This window comes from Perna viridis, chromosome 11, assembly GCF_037379345.1.
Source record: "Perna viridis isolate PV_CMFRI_1.1 ecotype Kerala chromosome 11, ASM3737934v1, whole genome shotgun sequence".
Lineage (NCBI taxonomy): Eukaryota > Metazoa > Mollusca > Bivalvia > Mytilida > Mytilidae > Perna > Perna viridis.
The window spans coordinates 9400919-9418824 of record NC_142455.1 but is presented as its reverse complement, the minus strand read 5'-3'; the positions used below and the strand labels follow the sequence as shown (position 1 = coordinate 9418824).

The 17906-nt window shown below is 33.5% G+C and overlaps 2 protein-coding genes across 2 annotated transcripts in view; one reads left to right on the top strand and one right to left on the bottom strand.

Annotated features, from left to right (window-relative positions):
* The window catches only part of LOC148602900 (ceramide synthase 2-like), a 33120-nt gene extending 32805 nt beyond the window's left edge, over nt 1-315 (bottom strand). The window contains exon 1 of the mRNA XM_088551414.1: nt 116-315. Within this exon, the coding sequence (XP_088407540.1) occupies nt 116-306 (191 nt within the window). The 5' untranslated portion in view covers nt 307-315. The remainder of the gene's footprint in view (nt 1-115) is intronic.
* Nucleotides 316-6513: 6198 nt separating this feature from the next.
* Nucleotides 6514-17906, top strand: part of LOC148602899 (ceramide synthase 2-like) — a 46004-nt gene continuing 34611 nt past the window's right edge. Inside the window, exons 1-2 of the mRNA XM_088551383.1 lie at nt 6514-6701; nt 9662-9788. Coding sequence (XP_088407509.1) covers nt 6529-6701; nt 9662-9788 — 300 coding nt within the window. The 5' untranslated portion in view covers nt 6514-6528. The remainder of the gene's footprint in view (nt 6702-9661; nt 9789-17906) is intronic.

The following is a 17906-nucleotide window of genomic DNA, read 5'->3' as shown; positions in this document are numbered from 1 at the left end:
AGAGAAATATTTACAGCAACCATTGGTAAGTGATAGAAGTTTCATCCCATCTTTGCTCGGAACAAATTTTGCGACTTGGAAAAGAAGAAACATGAGCACAAGGAAAGTTATGTACCTTGCATACACAAATCTGACCACTAGTAAACACACGCCAATGCCTAAAGAGGGTAAGAACATGTCTTCAAATCTTGGATAATATTCGTCTTCATTTTCCGGTACTAAGTCTTCCCATGTTGCGTTTGCTGGCAGCCAAAATTCTGGTTTCCAAAACCATTTCGAAAATTCAGAGAGTCTAACAGACGCCATTTTCGGTGTTTACCATGTAAGGGAGGTAACTGTGTGGCAACTATCACTGTTTCAAGTCGACACACAAGATAATCGACCCAAATATATGTTTTTCTCATTCTAATGATTTTTAAAATAATTTGAAATTATCGCGGTCTAATTGATTCTTTAGAAAGCATTTTTCTGATTCTTTCATGATCTTTTCTTGTCAGCAACACCGTTTTCACTAAAATGAATATTAACACACAAGCCATTACACTCAAGCCGTTCTACTCAAGCTTACCGTGTGTTGGCATGTGCATATATTCACGATCATTTTTCTCGCGTGACAGGGTGATGATGCAAGGGCTAGAGGTATAAATACAGTAAATATTCATGATGTCACAAGAATCGCCCCTTTTGGGGAGAACAATCTGTCATGAAGAGAAGGCCACTGGCTATGGGATTGAAGAGTATTTTTTCAATTTAATATAATTTGAAAGATACATTGTATTTCATTTTGGCACACTTGCACATACTTCAACACAGGGACTTGCAGTTTATTATGGACACAATTACTGGTTTAGACACAAAATTGCACAAAATTTGAAATTCGATTAAAGGTGGAAGAAGTTCTGCTTTAACGGTACTTATCAAAGACATTTGCCTTCGATCTCCTATAACTCAAAACTGTGAGAGATATCAGAAATCTGATTGTAAAAATGCATTCTATAAAATTATCAATTTTGACGGATTTTTTTAAATTTTATTTTTTAGGGAGAAGCACATCTTTGCCACTTTCACTCAAAATCCGTAAGATATTGCTGAAATGTCAAGGAGTTGCTTACAGGGATTTTCATACGGAATATAATGAAAACATCTATGATCGGACCAAAATATTGAAAATTGATTTTTTTTGGGCGTGGCCCACTTTGAACCATTATAACCCGAAAACCGTATTAGATATTTGAAATCTCATTGAAAAACACAGAGGGAGTCTAATATACAAAAGAACCAAAACTTTTTTAAAAGTTGATTTTTCTTTGGCATGACCCAATTTCGTATCCCTGCAGCACCGAAAACGGTTAAAAAAGTCGATTCTGTATATAACTCATATACAGGAGTTAGTTGACGAGGAACACATTGAGTCATCAAAATCGGATTAACAATAAACAATTTCTATCAATTCTAATGACAATACTTATTTTTCCACTTTTATAAGCCGCTTGTTTTCAAATGGGGTGAGGCAAAAACTCTTGAACTATAGGGCCTCCGCCATGTTTTAGGAACAATGTGCTAAAAAATTCCCAAAACATCCGATAAGTTTTACTCAAGTTATCGTTAATAAACGAAAATTAATGGACGCGCCAACGACGATAGTTTAACAGCGATGACAACAGGGTGATACCATTAGTTACGATCTACATTTTTTGCGGCCGTATAAAAATCAATTGTATACAGTTGAAAGGGGCTGAAAGAAGGAAAAATGTAAATAGTTACATTTGGAAAGACGTAGACCAGCGAAAAAAAAAGGCATATGAAACAATGTATTAATACAACATAAGTGGATCCATGGGTTGGCTTATGCCCGAATAGATTGAGTGCTTATATATTTAGAAAAAAAGATAGAAATCACCGGAACGGGTCCCCTTTAGCCCAGTGAGCAGAATCTTTACCTTTTCTAGAATTTGTAGATCCACCACTACAAGGCCACCATTAAAAGTTATACAGTGAGTCATGATAGTAGCGTGGGTACTTGTATCGGATTTGTTTCCTTTATATACTAACCATGTCACAAGGCCCTTAACACAATTTTAATACACAGTTGCCGGTGGATTTCGTTGTTTGTGAAAGGCCATAAGTATGCTATCTCTCTTTGTGAGGCATAACTTGAAGTAGTGGGTCTGGGGTCGCTTAAGGCCCCCAGTGCGTTCAGGGGTGCAAAGCCCCCTACTCCCCCACCTCTACGGAAAACGGATTTCAGTATTTAAAATGTGAAAAAGTGTTCAGGAAACATTGAATAACATGTAGTAATACATAATTATAATTGTTTTTCGCTGAGTTTGAAAGAGATAATTCAAGTACAGACGTGTAAAGCAGAAGAAAAAAGAAGCCAAATTGGTCTCAAAAAATGAAACTTAAATTTCATAATATAACAAAAGTGGATTGGTTCTAGTAATATATCCAATCTCGTTACCGGTCTTAAATAGGAATTTGACATCGAACAGCACCCAAAGTGATTACAGCATGGTTTAATTTATTCCTATATAAAGCTGCATCCCCATTTTTTTAAATTAATCCATTTGGTTCAAGCTGAGATTTTTGTGATTTCGGAAAGTTTTAGCTTGTTCGATGTTGTGCAAAATGGGCTAAGTTACTTTAACAAAATCACTTAAACAATACTTGCCCAATACCATAAAGTTACATACAAATAATATATATGCTCAATATTATAAAGTCACATGCAAATAACATTTGCCCAGTATTACAGTCATGCACATTCAAAATTTGAAATTTATCTGTCAAGTGCATGTGAGCCAAGAAAAGTGCGACCAAAAAATTATCGATTGGGCGGATGGACAAGATGGTTTCCGATGTATCACCAACTCGATCGTTGATAGAAAAATAATAATGAAAAATCAATTTGTATGTATACAAATCCTTTTTTTATATGACCAATTATTGATGAGACAGACAGACGGACTAACCGACAACATAATCTTTCCCAACGGGCGTGTTATCATGAATACTAGTAGAGGATGTAGACAATACCGAGTGGAGCAGACTCAGCATCACACAGATCAACACTTTATTTGCGTAGATCTACTTTTGTGCAATCCAGTTACGAGCCCGTTATACATCACATGTCCATACGGTTCATAATTATGTTCGTATGGTTTGAATGGGTTATAGAAAAGGACTTCATATCCTATACTGAAATGCAATTCATAAGTTTCGTTTCGAATTCTAACCTCCAGGAGCCTCTTTCCTTTTTCCGCCTGTCCATTCCGCCGGATCAATCAGCTTTTATGTTGTTAATATAAACAAAAGGAGTATATGTTGTAATTATGGAGAGCCGATATGACGATCCGGTATATTCAAAGGATCATAAGAATTTTTGATACATTTACATTGTAATTGAGAAAGATCATGGCAAGTGAATCAATTATCTTTATTAATATTAACATCTATTGTTCGATAGACTTGATATGTAAAAAAAATCAAAATTTTCGGTGAGGCAGTTGCCTCACTTGCCTCGATGGATGTTACGGCTTTGGACTCTGTGTGTGTGTGTGAAAACCAATGCATCGCTGTAGTCATAACTGTAGTTTTATTAGATCAGACATTATCTCTTTTGGAGAGTGCGGTAGCATTATTATCTCTTGTTCTCCATTATTTTCTACGCCTTCGAAGATAAACATTGGATATAATATGAGTCTTGCAGACAAAAACAATGTTATTTTGGGGTTTGTCTGCTGGTACAACGACATGATCATCGTGTAAATGTTTCACTCCATCTGGATCTTAAAAAAAAACTACTGATGCAGCATTGACACAAACTGACCTACTTAGAACTTTCATACGTTTCAAGATTGAAGATCTCACAGCTTTCGCCCAGTCTGACAGCTCGAGTCAAGTCTTCTTGTTCTCGTTTTATCCATTTTCTTGCATAGTCCCCCAAAGTACCCATAAGATTTTAAAGTTAAAACTTCTATTGATTGAGCATGGTTCACGGTATTAGTGACCTTTAGCAATGGATTCACAGAGAAATTCGTTTTCTACTACATGATTGTATGTCTACATGTAAATTTCCCACAATCACGTGACCAGACTGAAGACCCAATCTAATTAAAATTAGACCAATCAATTGTTCCGTTCAGTACCACATGCAGTAGTTAAAAATTGCGGAATGACCATATATTTAACTGAAGAGATTTGGCAAAAAAAATCAGAAGTCCTTAATTTTGAGGTCATGCAATACCTTTTTGTAGGTGAAAGGTGAAGTATATAGGAATATGAAATGATGGGTATTAACTGTGTAGAATTTGTTGTCGTTAAATGCCGAACGACGACCGAACATTCGATATCGTTTGTTACATCTTTCATTATTGTGTTTCACCGACATATATTGGACCGCATGTTTGTATTCTAATCCGTATAGTCGATGTGCACTTAAGTCATCGACCATGTCTTCTAGTTAGAAAACTTGTTTGTAAGGGTACACTGGCGGATCTAGAGGGATGCAGGGGTGGGCAACCCCCTTTTTATTGGAAAATTTGTCATTTTCATGTAATAAATTGACAAAAAATGACAAATAATGTCCTACCACCTCCCTTTTTCTGAGGAACCTCGGCTGGAACCCCTCCTGTCCAAAGTGTCCGGATCCGGCTCTGGACAGTCTGTTATCATAGTGTTGCATGTTTTACAATTTTGAACATGGTATTACTATAGTTCGTGTCCGAATAGGTGGACAGCAGACTAGACTTAAGGAGGTAGACCTAGGGTAAGGGACACAACTCTTACAAATCATCGGAACGTTTGTATTCAGCATTTTACATCAATCTTATGCAAGCATCAAAATAAGTTAACTTGGATTGATTACATTCTGCTTCAAAAGAAAGCTTGATAGGGTTTAGTGAAATTGAATATGATACAAACATATCATTAATTTCAAGAGTTGTGTCAATTACTCTAGGTCGACTTCCTTAAGATAGGTTTCAGAGTTAGTTGGTACCATATTAGATTTGAGCGTGCTGTATATAAATACAAGAGAACCGTGACAAGTTCGGAGCATTTCAGACTAGACAACGAGAGAGGAAGCACGTGCATAAATCACATGCACAGCAGTACTTAACGGGTAAACTGTATAACCATAGAAAGGATATTTGGTATATTACCACAAATAATTCTTAATAAATATTTTTGCTATCGGAACAATTAGTGAAAAACAGTTCGATTGAAATGTTTCGGTAATTTTTTTTGTCTATATTTTTTTTGTTTGTAAATAACGATAAAAATATGGCTGGCCTAATTTTTGAAGGATATATGAAACATGTCACATATATACCTGTCGATTTTGTTTCACCAGCTCTAAAATATATCACAATGGTGTCCACAAAAAGTCATTATAGGTACATGTATTCTTATATTCAGTAAATTTTATCAAGTTAATTTTATAAATGTGTGTGTTTCTGCACAAAGCAAACGGAAGACGCCGTAAGAAAATGTAAAGTGACAATACGACGTCCATCAGCACTTTTGTTGACGGATTTCCCCTAAGACACACACACACATAAATCTACCCTTAAAGACATACGACCATAACAACTTTATAAAGCGGATTATTGGACACTGTTATACACAAATACGTGTCGGTTAACATAATTCATTAGAAAGGAAAGAAAGAGTTTAAGGTTTAAGATATTTTACATTTGCTCTGAACGGTAGTTTGGATATCACGCAAAGAATTTTGCTTGTATTATGCAATTTCGTTTGTGTTAAAAACACAAGGAGTCGAAACAAAGTTACGTCTAAAACATGTCTTTTGGATTAACCTTACACGATAATTTTAAGACTTCTTACGAAGCCATTGTAAGAGATTATATAACGACGAAGTTGCCATCATTTATTATTTTTTTTATAGAAAGGTTCTTTCAATTTTCTAATAGAAGTATTTGTTCTTTGTTTTTATGTTGGTGCGCAAATTTTTCCATGTTGTATTGGTGAACGTACCAATTTACCGGTTGGCGAAAACCCGTCGCTCAGCCGATCAATTTCAGGTGCGTAGCTGAGGCCAAATTGAAGTGCAGGCAAAATTACGGCAGGGGGTCTGGGTCCAGCAGGTCCAGAGGGCGAAGCCCCCCCCCACGAAGCTCCGCGGAGAGAGCGTTTTAGAGCATCATTTATGCCTCTCCTGGATGTATTTTATCTCAAAATAAAATTTTTTTTAAAAATTGGCAAAATTAAGTGCAGGCAAGAGCATTTTTGACTAACGGCAGCTACACGCCTGAATTTAGAAATGTAACAATATACTTTTTATAAAACTATAAATACTTAGTGTTCTTCAGCGTACCCATAACAATAACATTCTGAACTAAAACATGTGATTTCAGATCAGTTTGTAACTGTATAATTGTCAATATTCGATGATGGCAATTGTAATGTAGTCGGTGACTAATAAGAAATCATTCATTAACCCGTATTAAATTCATATCCGGGACCGTCATCGCTCCTTCAGTTAGTATTGACTCGTTTTTAGACAAAATGGAAGTCATTTACAATACATTTTGGAGTGAATGGTTTTGGCTACCAGAAGGAACAACATGGAAGGATCTAGACAGCACGGATGATGATAAATATCAACCTCAAGTTAGAGATCTAAGAATAGCATTATATTTAGCAGTATTTGTATTTTTGATACGAAAGTTTTTAGAGCGGTAAGTGGCGTGATGTTGTGTAGGGTCAATGTCTATCCGAGAGAACCAATTGTAAGAAACTTTGAGCCAGTTGCATATGGTTTTGTTTTTTAAATTTCATTTTAGCGCGTATTCATTTGGTTTTAAGAATGTATAACGATTAAATGTTAGAAATAGTTCATATTTGTACGTGGTTGGTTCGTCAGATTTCAAAATAACCGATTCCATTTCTTTTCCCGATCTTTTTTTCTCTCCATGTACGTATTTGTTTTGGTGCAATTAAGATAATTTTGCTATTTGCATTCAGTTTTAAGATTTAATATATTAACCTATATGCATTCCTGTTATATGAAGTGTTGACATAAAAGAATGTCAAATCATATCTAATTTGTACTTTGTAGTTAGTGTCTTTTAAAGGAAGTGGTACATGTACACACAATGTAGTTGAATAGCTACAATTGTGGTTAATAAATACTTAAGATGTGTCATTTTGTGCACATAAAATCAAACAAAGCTCACATTTTTAAAGATGTATGTATTTTTATCATAAGTACAATGCAATTTAGTAAGCTAAGGAAATTGTGAAAATGGTACATGTACAGTGTACATGTAACGTAGTTGAATACATGTAGCTACAATTGTGTTAACAAATACTTAAGATGTGTCATTTTGTGCACATAAAATCAAACAAAGCACACTTTTTAAAGATATATATTTTTATCAAAGGTACAATGTAATTTAGTTAGTAAGGAAATTGTAAAACACCAATGTACATGCTTTGTAAGAAAAAAAAATACCAGGAGCCTGTAACTACACATAGAATGCTGAGTAGAAGATATTTGTTGCACAGGTTAATTTGGGACCTGTCCTGCTTCTCAAGCAATAGTCCTAGACCCTTGTTGGACAGATTTAAGAGTTCTGTTGCATTGTTGTGATACATAGGAGTTACAGATTATCAATGGGTCTGACAGATCATTTCATTTTGTCATAATGGACCTTTTACTGATTATGTAGGAATAGGGTTTTCCAGCTCTACACTGTGACTAGTCCAAAATTATGTCATAGATTAGTTAGAACTGTCTGAAATTTGTGAATTAAATTTGATGTTTAGTTATATTTCCAATTACATTTAAATCAAGAAACAGAACAAGAAAAAAATTTGAGTTTGACAATAGATACACTTAAACTCACTCATTACTGAAATACATTTTTCATGTAGAAAAAAATAATTTTCAATATTTAATGTATAGTATTTAGGAGTAAAAAGAATGAAGTTTTCTAATAGATAAGCAGTACATGCAATAAAAATAATCAGGAAATTTCTATATACCGGTACATGTAGGTACATGTGTTTTATTCTTGTAAACCATAAATACAAAATTTTGCAATGGTACAGATACATTACATGTTACATGTACATAATAAAAAAACAAGATGCAGGTACTCCCACTATACTTTACCCACCCCCCAATTTATACATCAGGAAATCGTTTACAACTTTGAAGGTTTAACTACTAAGGTAAGCCGAGAGAAAATTTAGTTTTTGTGATGCTTTTAATAAATCTGCAGAAATTTCATAGCTTATTCTGTTTTAGAATGCATACATTGTAGTTTGTGTTTAAAATATCTCCTTTCTTTATACACTTGTATGGTAAACCAGCTGGATGTCACACTATAATTAGGTCACACCTGTGGTACCTTTGACAATTTACATATTTAATTAGTTTTTATTGACACCTACATGTACATGTTTATACAAGCTCTAAAGACTATGATATATATATGTACATGATGTAGGGAAGTTATTTGATCAGAATTTGGAGAACAGGAATATATATTATACATACATATATACACAATTGACCAATCAGTGATGTTCTATTCAGGACAAAAAATTAAGAAATATAAGCTGGTAGCCCAGAGTAAATTATTTTTTTAAAATATTTTCTATATGTTCAACCAATTAAAAGAAATTTCAAAATTGATTTTTTTTGTGACAATTTCTTGATACAACTAAATTCACTAAAATTTTAGACACAGGAACATACTTTCCTGATCATGTTCAGGGTTTGACACTAACTTCATTTGCTTTGTGGTCAACAGGACTACTGGTACTTCAGAGATAAAACAGGTAGTCTGCAGATGGTGATGACAGTTCTGTTCTTAGATCTTATGAAAAAATAAGACAAATTTTAGATAGCCCAAAGGACTACCATGAAAATATTTCAAGTAGTCCTCTAAAAAATTAAGGTGGCTCAGGACTACCGGACTACTGTAAGTGTCAATCCCTGATGTTACGAAAATCTGCAAAATTGATATACAGTATATACAATGTATTACAAATACCCGAAATGTGTTAGACACCCTCTTATCCACTGGATTATTCTGCCCATTGTTTAAACAGCTAACTGTAAACTTATATGATAAATAAAATATTGAAACTGTTCCTTTCTGTACTGATGCTGTGGCATAGTACATGTACATGTATTACAAATTGACAAAAATTAAATACTGCAGCATGTATACATATACATTTGTACATGAATATATTAAGGTTAAATTTGTGAACTTTATTTCTCTTTTATGAATTTTAATTACTTTTAAAAATTACACATTGTAACATCTGTTGGTAACGACTAGCTATTATCCTGTACAGTTTAATCTTAATTGTTTTTGAATTGTAGATTTAAATGTTTCAAATCCAGAAACAAAATTTCTAGCTCTTATTTTTTTTGCTTCTTGTTTACCTAAATGAGGAAATTGGATCCCAAAATGGTTCTGGTATTGATTTCCATATTGGAACAGATAAGATTGTGATTTACTGGTAAATCGTTACACCCAAGTATGAATTAATGCTACATGTACTTTCTGCACGTCCTGAATTCTTGTACATGTATATTTCTGTGGTACATGTAATATTAACCTTGTGTTCTTTAATAGGATTTACATTGTGAATGTTGCAATAATGGATTTCTTTCCAGATTTTTGTTCACTAAGATTGGTGAATGTTTTGGAATTAAAGACAGGGTACCTAAGAAGGCTCCTCCCAACAGTATCTTTGAAAAAAGTTACAGAAAAAATAAATTTCCTAAAGAGGATTCTCTTTTGGTAAGTACTGAATAGAATGATAAGTGGATACATTACTACATGTACATTTTTACATGTAATGCATTACTATACATGAACATGTATGTGTCATGTGGTTACATGTGATAAGTCTGCAGCCCATGATCTTTATACTTCGAAAGTGTGTTACTGTAGTTTGAAGCTAATGAATTATATGTATTTTTTAACTTAGATGAAATGTAGGGTTCATGTAATTTTGAGTTTATGCCAACATATACAAATACATGTACAACTGGTACATTTGTATGTACAGTTTACTTTTTGATAGATGCACACATGTACAACTGTAATTTTGAGCATACATGTACATTTGAATGGAGACCCCAGGGTTTGACACTAACTTCATTTGTTTGGTGGTCAACAAGACTACTTCAGACATAGAACAGGTAGTCCGCAGACAGTAATGACTGTTCTGTTCTTAGATCTTCTGAAAAATAAGGCAAAATTTAAATAGTCCATGGGACTACCATGGAAATTTTTTAAGGAGTCCTTTCCAAAATTAGGGTGACACAGGACTACTGGACTACTGTTAGTGTTGAAACCTGTTATGCATCCATTCTGAGCATACATGTACATTTGAAATTGAATTTGAATGGGGACACATGTATACATATATACTGTAAGTAAAATATATTCTAAAAGGAAGTTAGAAAAGACTTTATGGAAGTGTGTCAGTGTGAATCTTTGATTATATTAACCTACATTTACATGTACATACAGTAGGTATTGTTTTACTTGTGAAGGACCTTATTACACTCACAACTGATAGAGGTTAGTCCTGCGAAGATGAAACTCTTTGAATTCCTGTTGGATCAAATCCTGAACAGGCCAGAAAAAAATATATCTGTGTTACTGCTACCAAGCAGAAATATCTACTTGAACGTGTTAAACAAAAGGTGAAATAAAAATGCTACTTTGTGTTTAAGATTAGGCAGGGCTGAAATACACTGTAAGTACTCTCCCACTGACCAAGAGCAAGCAAATTTCATGACTGTCAAGTCCAAGTGAAGTAGAGCTTTAGCATTGGGCCACTTAACCTTATTTTTGAAGTTTTTCTTGTTCAACAAAAACAGGATGACATGCGTTCCACCGCCATCACTTAAAAAATGAGCACTTTGTCACCAAATGTCTCCATTGCCGCAAAAAAAAATTGGAAGTGCAGAAGACCTAGCAGTTTTTAGGAGTTCGTCCTCAAGTGTGACGGGTCCGACATGTTATTTCTATGTGTCCTTGCGGGTAGCAGCAGAGGACAAAAATGATTGTTAGTAGTGTATTTATGGTTGAGTAAACTTCATTCATGGCCAGTTCACTTGCAACTAAACTTGCCGGCTTGACCTGTTGGAAAAGTATTCTATCCATGTTAGGGTCAGTACAATGTACATGTACACTGTACTGATTTGTAAAATATAGTCAAGATTCAATGTACATGTAGATTTGATTCTAACAAACAGTGCGAGTCTATAGGTACATAGACCTTACTTGTAGGTACAAACTTGTAAAAAATATAGTTTTTAGTATTGACATAGAAATGTTTTTGTTTTGTGTTTTATGTCTAGTGTTACATTCATTTCAAAGTAAACAATGTATATATTCATACATTTTGTTCTGGTGTGGAATAGAAATCCAATGCTTACAGATCAGGAAGTTTTGTATGAAAACATTTTAAAAGGGGTTATAATCAGTCATATGATAAGTCTGTCGGCCACATGACTCCTTAGGCCTATGCATTTCAAGTAGACCATCTGTTAGTTCTGTAGTTAATAAGTTAATATTTAGTTGGAAAATTGTATATAATTAAGTAGCAGTCTTTATAAAAATCAGACAGAAGGTGATTCATGCATGTCAAAAACCTACCAAATTCAGTTTTATTTCTTGTTCAGAAATCAGTATATGTGACATAACTAGTCTTAGTTTTTTATTTGGTTGTTGCACTTTTGAGATAAAATTTATTTAGATTGTACATGAAATTAGCACATTGCAAGAGTTATCATTCTTGTTTTGGTTTGATTTGCTTGATTTTAGTGGGAGATTAAAGTTAAGTTTTCTCAAAAGTTCAGATCTAAATACAGAAAGGACTATTGCCACATGAAAATATAGCATATGTAGACCAAAAAAGCATCATTGGTTCCAGGGGTTATTCTACACCTTGAATCACCTTATTGCCAGGGTCTGAGTTTTAGGGACTGGTACTTAAGGAGGTAGACCTAGGGTAAGGGACACAACTCTTAAAAATCATTGGAATGTTTGTATGCAGCATTTTACATCCATCTTAAGTAAGCATCTAATTAAATTGGATTCATTTTATTCTGCTTCAAACAAAAGCTTGATAGGCTTTGGTGAAATTGAAGATACAAACATATCACTGATTTCAAGAGTTATGTCCCTTACCCTAGATCTACCACCTTAAGGTGTTAATTTAATTTTTTTCACGGTAGGATAAAACTTTTTTTTCCAGGACTTGTTCACTGGCAAAATTTGTATATTTCTTGAAGACTTGAATTTGCTCTGAGTTCTCCTCATGATTTCATTAGTAGATCATTCTAGTTTTTATTTTGTTTTTCATTCATTATCATTAACATAATGAAATTGGTATTTGATTATCTAACTTGGTATATGAAAAACCTTTTCAAAACCTCTTGGTATTCAAAATGACATTTTTTAAAGTACCTATTTTATGTAAAGTAATGGAATCATTAGAAAAATCAGATAGTAAGGGCAATCAATTTGTTTTCTCATCCTTTGGACATATTTTTAAAAAATAATACGGTTTCAAGTGCTTCATTCTGTAAATTTGCAAAAAGAAAAATGAATCATGTCCAGAGAAAAAAACACCACATGAATTTGACAATGTAAGCCAGTGTTTTTGAACTTATTGAGATGAACGGGTCATTATGACTCTCTGGCACTAAATTTTGGGGTCATACTTTTTATAAACTGTGTTAAAAGTTTTGATTTGATAAACAAATTAAACTTTTATCATTTTTTGTTGATCAATCAGTTTTTCAAACTTTCTGTCAGCAATGTCCTAGTTACAGTACCAATCATTGCTTTAACTGTTGGCTTTATTTTGTCCAACTTTTCATGAATAGTTTTGGTAAATACCTCAGAACCATCAAGTCCAAAAGGATTACACCATTTACTGATGGTTCAAAATTAACATCTCATCAGTTTGTTCTATCATCGAATGATAGCCAAGAATATTCATTTAATCAGTGGTAATTGAAGGTCCTTTTTCAGCAATGCACCTTATCAGGCTTCAGTTGTTGCTAATGTTGGGACAATCCTTGTTTTCTGGATTCGTCTTTTTATTCAAATTATTGGGTTTTGTATACAAAAAGTTCAACAATGTTGCCATATTTCATGAATGAAACTGATTTCTAGCGTTTGGCTCTTCTCGGTCTCTTTTCAAGTAAGACCCATGCCTCTTGAGATTTGGAATTTTTTTATCAATTGGGGAAAATCTTGCAAATAAAATTATATATTATAATGAAAAATTACAATGCCATTTTTACTTCGGATATCTTTTATTTTACCGCCGATGGAAGATAAAAGTAAAAGAAGTTCTGAAATAATTCTTGTAAACTGGCTGCTGTAAAAAGTCGTAAATTGAAGAATAGACACATTTCTTTCCCTTATCTTAAAATTGCTCTTGAGAAACTGTGACTATAACAATTTGCCACTCATCAATAAAATATGACTTTCATTCTACTGACAGATGAATTAATTGACAGCTTTCATACTGCTTGCTTCAGTTTGGAAATTCATGACAAATTTTGGGAAAAAAGACACTTTTTGTCATTGGGAATAGGGGGGATAATCAGTGGTTAATTGGAGGTAGAAAAAGCCCTGATAGAATAGAAAAAGTCATAGAAAGCAAAATTTAGTGAGTGACTTGAGACTATTTTGTTGTACAATTCAGGTTCTTTTATTTTCTACTTTTTAAAGTTTTCAATACACGATTTCATAAGTAGTTCTCCAGCTAAGAATCATGCAAAATGTGATTTATGGATGGAAAGCCTACATATTTTTATTTTTGATATTTTGTTTAAATTGCCATAGTAAACAGAAATTAACATTAGGTTTTTCATATAACCAATGTTCTTAGGAGATAAAATATTGTATTGAATGCACTGTAAATTTCAAAATTAAGTGAGATAACTCTGTAAATGACACTCAAATACAAATCTATTGGATTATATCCCTAGAACAGGCAGATTTGAATGAATAATTACACATTTCATATTATAGTTCCATAAAACAACTTCATTACAAAAATAAAAATATGTAGCCTTTTTTTGGGGTGTATCACATTTTTCAGATTTTGCATCATTCTTAGAAAGACAGCTACTTAACTTCTAATAAGAGTAGTCTGACAAAGAATTAATGTAGAACTAGAAAATACTCTTTAAATAGATTGTGAAAGGTTCTTTAAAAGAAGGTACACTTGTCATATAATTACATGCATGTATATAAATTGGGTGGGAAAGTTTAAAGTATTTTTTTAATAGCGACTTTGATAAAATGACAATAGAATTTAAATTTCAAACCTATTATAAATGGGTTTTATTTGAATGACTTATAATCAAGACATTAAATTCAAGATGCAGGGCCAATTGTTGCTAGCATATCAGGTTTTTACCTTGTGTTGAGAGCATGACTAAGATTTTAAGATTTTGAGGTTTTCCTAGAGATAAGATCAGGCCTACATTTTCACTTGCATCAGCAATAGTGAAAGGGGAAGTACTTGTTAAATTCAAGTTAAAATTCAATTTTGCTAATAGAAATTATTTCCACGTCTGCATTTGCTAAAATTTGCTATTTGAATTCATTGTTAGTAGGGTACTATTTCTCGTTATTTTGGGTTGGTCTTTTGTGTATCCTACTTGTATATGTAAATACATTTTGTACTTCTGGACTCTGTGATTGGACAAATTGTGCTGATACCCAATATTTCTTATTAATTCCAGACTCTAACATTATCATACTTTTAAAAAAATTGCATTTTATTTTTTGAAAAACATTTTATATAAATATTATGATGTATTGTGATTTTTAAAAATTTACATGCATGTGCCTTTCGCAGAAAAAAGGAGGAACTGAGACCCCTTACATCATCTGCTTAAAATACCAAGGAAGCGAGACAGTTATGCTATGACTGTGCTCACATTTTTAGTTTGGGAAATGAAGATATGACTGGAAAAAAGTCAGTCTATAGCTCCATCACTGTTTTAAAGAGATGAATTTGTTAAGAAAAGTTTCACTATTGTTGCCTATGGGAAATGAATAGTACTGTTCTACCTATGTGTATTATAGGTAGTCCAAAAATAAACTAAGAAGCTTAAATTTAGAGATTGTAAATTTTCAGTACTTGCTTAATTTAGCTAGTAATCAAGTCAAGCCCATATGAAATTTGACAAAATAGTTATCTCACCAGAGTAGCTGGTACTGCAATGATCCTGACTTGGTACAGGCATGCCAAACAAAATGGTGGGTTAAATCTAGGTATTACAGTGCGCTAAATCTCCCTCTTCCATTGCAGCATGAATGGTGATTAATGATGGCTTAAGTGATGTTCTTCTGTAAACAGTGACTATCTTTAGAATTCAGGTCAACCTTACCCTACCGGTGCACCTGGTCCATGCTCCCAGTTATTAGTGGAGTTTGAGTTGCTCATTTACATTTGTTTCTTTATATGCTATATTTTAGTTACTTTTTGTTCTTTGTTGTGATGTTATAATGCAAATCAGTAACAAGTTGTTCAAAACTAAAGGGTCACATGCATGTAGCTGTTAGAGTACAGGGCCTTAACTGGACAAGGAGAAAATTCTGTTTGAAAATAATGATATTGACATTTTTGTCTATGTAATCTACATGTATTACAAAAATTCTCCCTGTCATAGACAAATGGGAGAAGTTGACATACAAGGAGAAGTTTTTGCTCATTTCTCCCTTCAGATTAGGCTATTTGAGTAAAAGCATATAAGTTTTTCTCAGATTTCATAGAAAACAACTTCAAAAGCATCTTACCAATATTTAAACCTCCTAGACCTTGCTGGAAACTACCATCTGTAAAATATCTGGTCATTTGGAAAATAAGTTTGTCTAGGATGGGCGGATCAATGCATGAGTTGGTAGGATAACAGGAAACCGGTATAATTTTATTTGGCCTTAGAGTAATGGTTCTGCATGTATAATGGAGTAATGGCTTATATTTAGCTTGATAAGTTCACAAGTAAAAAAGTGACTAGTTGTTTATAATATCAAGGCAACAGAGATGCTATTTCCTTTTCTAAACAATCACTTTAAATTGACAAGTACCTGGTAGACATGCTTAAAGTACTTATAGAATTATAATTGGAAGAATAATTTAGATACAGGAGCGGATCCAGGATGTCAGTTTATGGGGGATCGATAATTGAATTAAATGCAGTGCAAAGCAAGGCAAAAAATATTATGGGTGGAAATTTTGGGTAAAAATCATTTTTTATTAACGATTTAGGGGGGATGGGGGGCTTACACCCGGTACGCCAGTCCATGGATCCGCGCCTCATGTATATATGTATAAATAAATATTTTTTGCAGTAAATGGGGATCTTTACTGTATTTTTTTTTGCAGTAAAGGGGGAGAAGTATTTCAGTATAGTAAAAATGAAACCCACATATCTGATATCTGAAACAGGGGTCCAGATTTGATGGTTCTGGACTTTTTGATGTTTCAAATCAAATCCACTTGAGTAAGTCAAAAGTCCTAGAAATTATCACTGAATATATAATTCTAGGTCCCATACCATGGAACATAGGTCAGAAATAGAGGGACTGGGACATGGATCTGGAAACGGTCAAAAATGTCGGTCATTGACCAACAAATTCTGCAAATGACCAATGACCATTTTCCAATATCAGGCATAAATAAATTGTCAAACCTTATAAATTATAGTCTGTGTGGTTTTTATTTGTGTGTAACCATCCTGTCTACCAGTCTCCTAATTGTTCATTGAAAAATGTGTGTCAATTTTAGCCGATGTACAGCCACTTGTGACTGTGATTTACCTCACCCGAAAAGTATCTCCAGCGCCAAATCCGAAAAGGGATTAATTTACCTGTAACTGATTAGTTGATTGCATAATTAAATTAATGGTACACATGCAGCCCCATTGCATATAGGAATCATTTGAAGTAACTCTGAGAATTTTCATTCATTTATTAGTTGATAATTAAGAAAAAAGTCCACCATTTTCCCGCTGATGTTTCAGAGGTAACGAAAGCACATAGAACTGAAACTATGAATCAGTTGTAGTTTGTAATTCATCGATTGAATCCTTTTTAACACAGACGTCAACAGACCATTTAAATAAGTATACAAAATGTATTGGCGATTTTCTTATATAAATCAAGATAATCAGCATTTTTTTCATCACTCGGAAGTTTTCGGCTATTTGCCTATGTGATGAAAAAGTCAGAGAGATATGATGTTTTGTTTACATGTTGGAATGTCCACATGTGGTCGAAACTGAACTCGTCCACTCGTTCTAAAAGACAGAGTATGGTGTGAAATAACACAATTTCCAATTTTACTTAAAATAACTACATAAAAAAGTTTATTTTCATCTGAGCATGTAAAAGACTGACACAAATGTCTGTTGAAGTTTGATAAAATGTCCGGCATGGGCTGTTGAAATTTCCGTACCCTTGGACTGGGACCCTAGATCACTGTTAATTTGAACCCCTGACTGAAAATATTTGTTTTGTTCAATGATGGAAAAATACCACAAATGTTTGTGTACATTGTACATGTTTAGCTTATCTGAAATGCTTAATGATTGATACATGTAATATATTTACTGTGAAAGTGCTTTAACTCGGTGATACCAATGCTCGTGGATAAGAGAAGAAACACAACTTCGTGGATTCTTCAATTCGTGCTTTTGAGGTTTTCAGTATACAAATCAATGAAAATCTTTGTTTCAATGGGAACTAAATTTCGTGGTTTGGCCTACCCTACAAACAATAGTACTTTCACAGTAAACACCGAGAAATGTTTTGTGACCTTCCTTTATTTGATAAATTAAGAAAGTAAATTGCTTTGGTAAAGGCATTGAT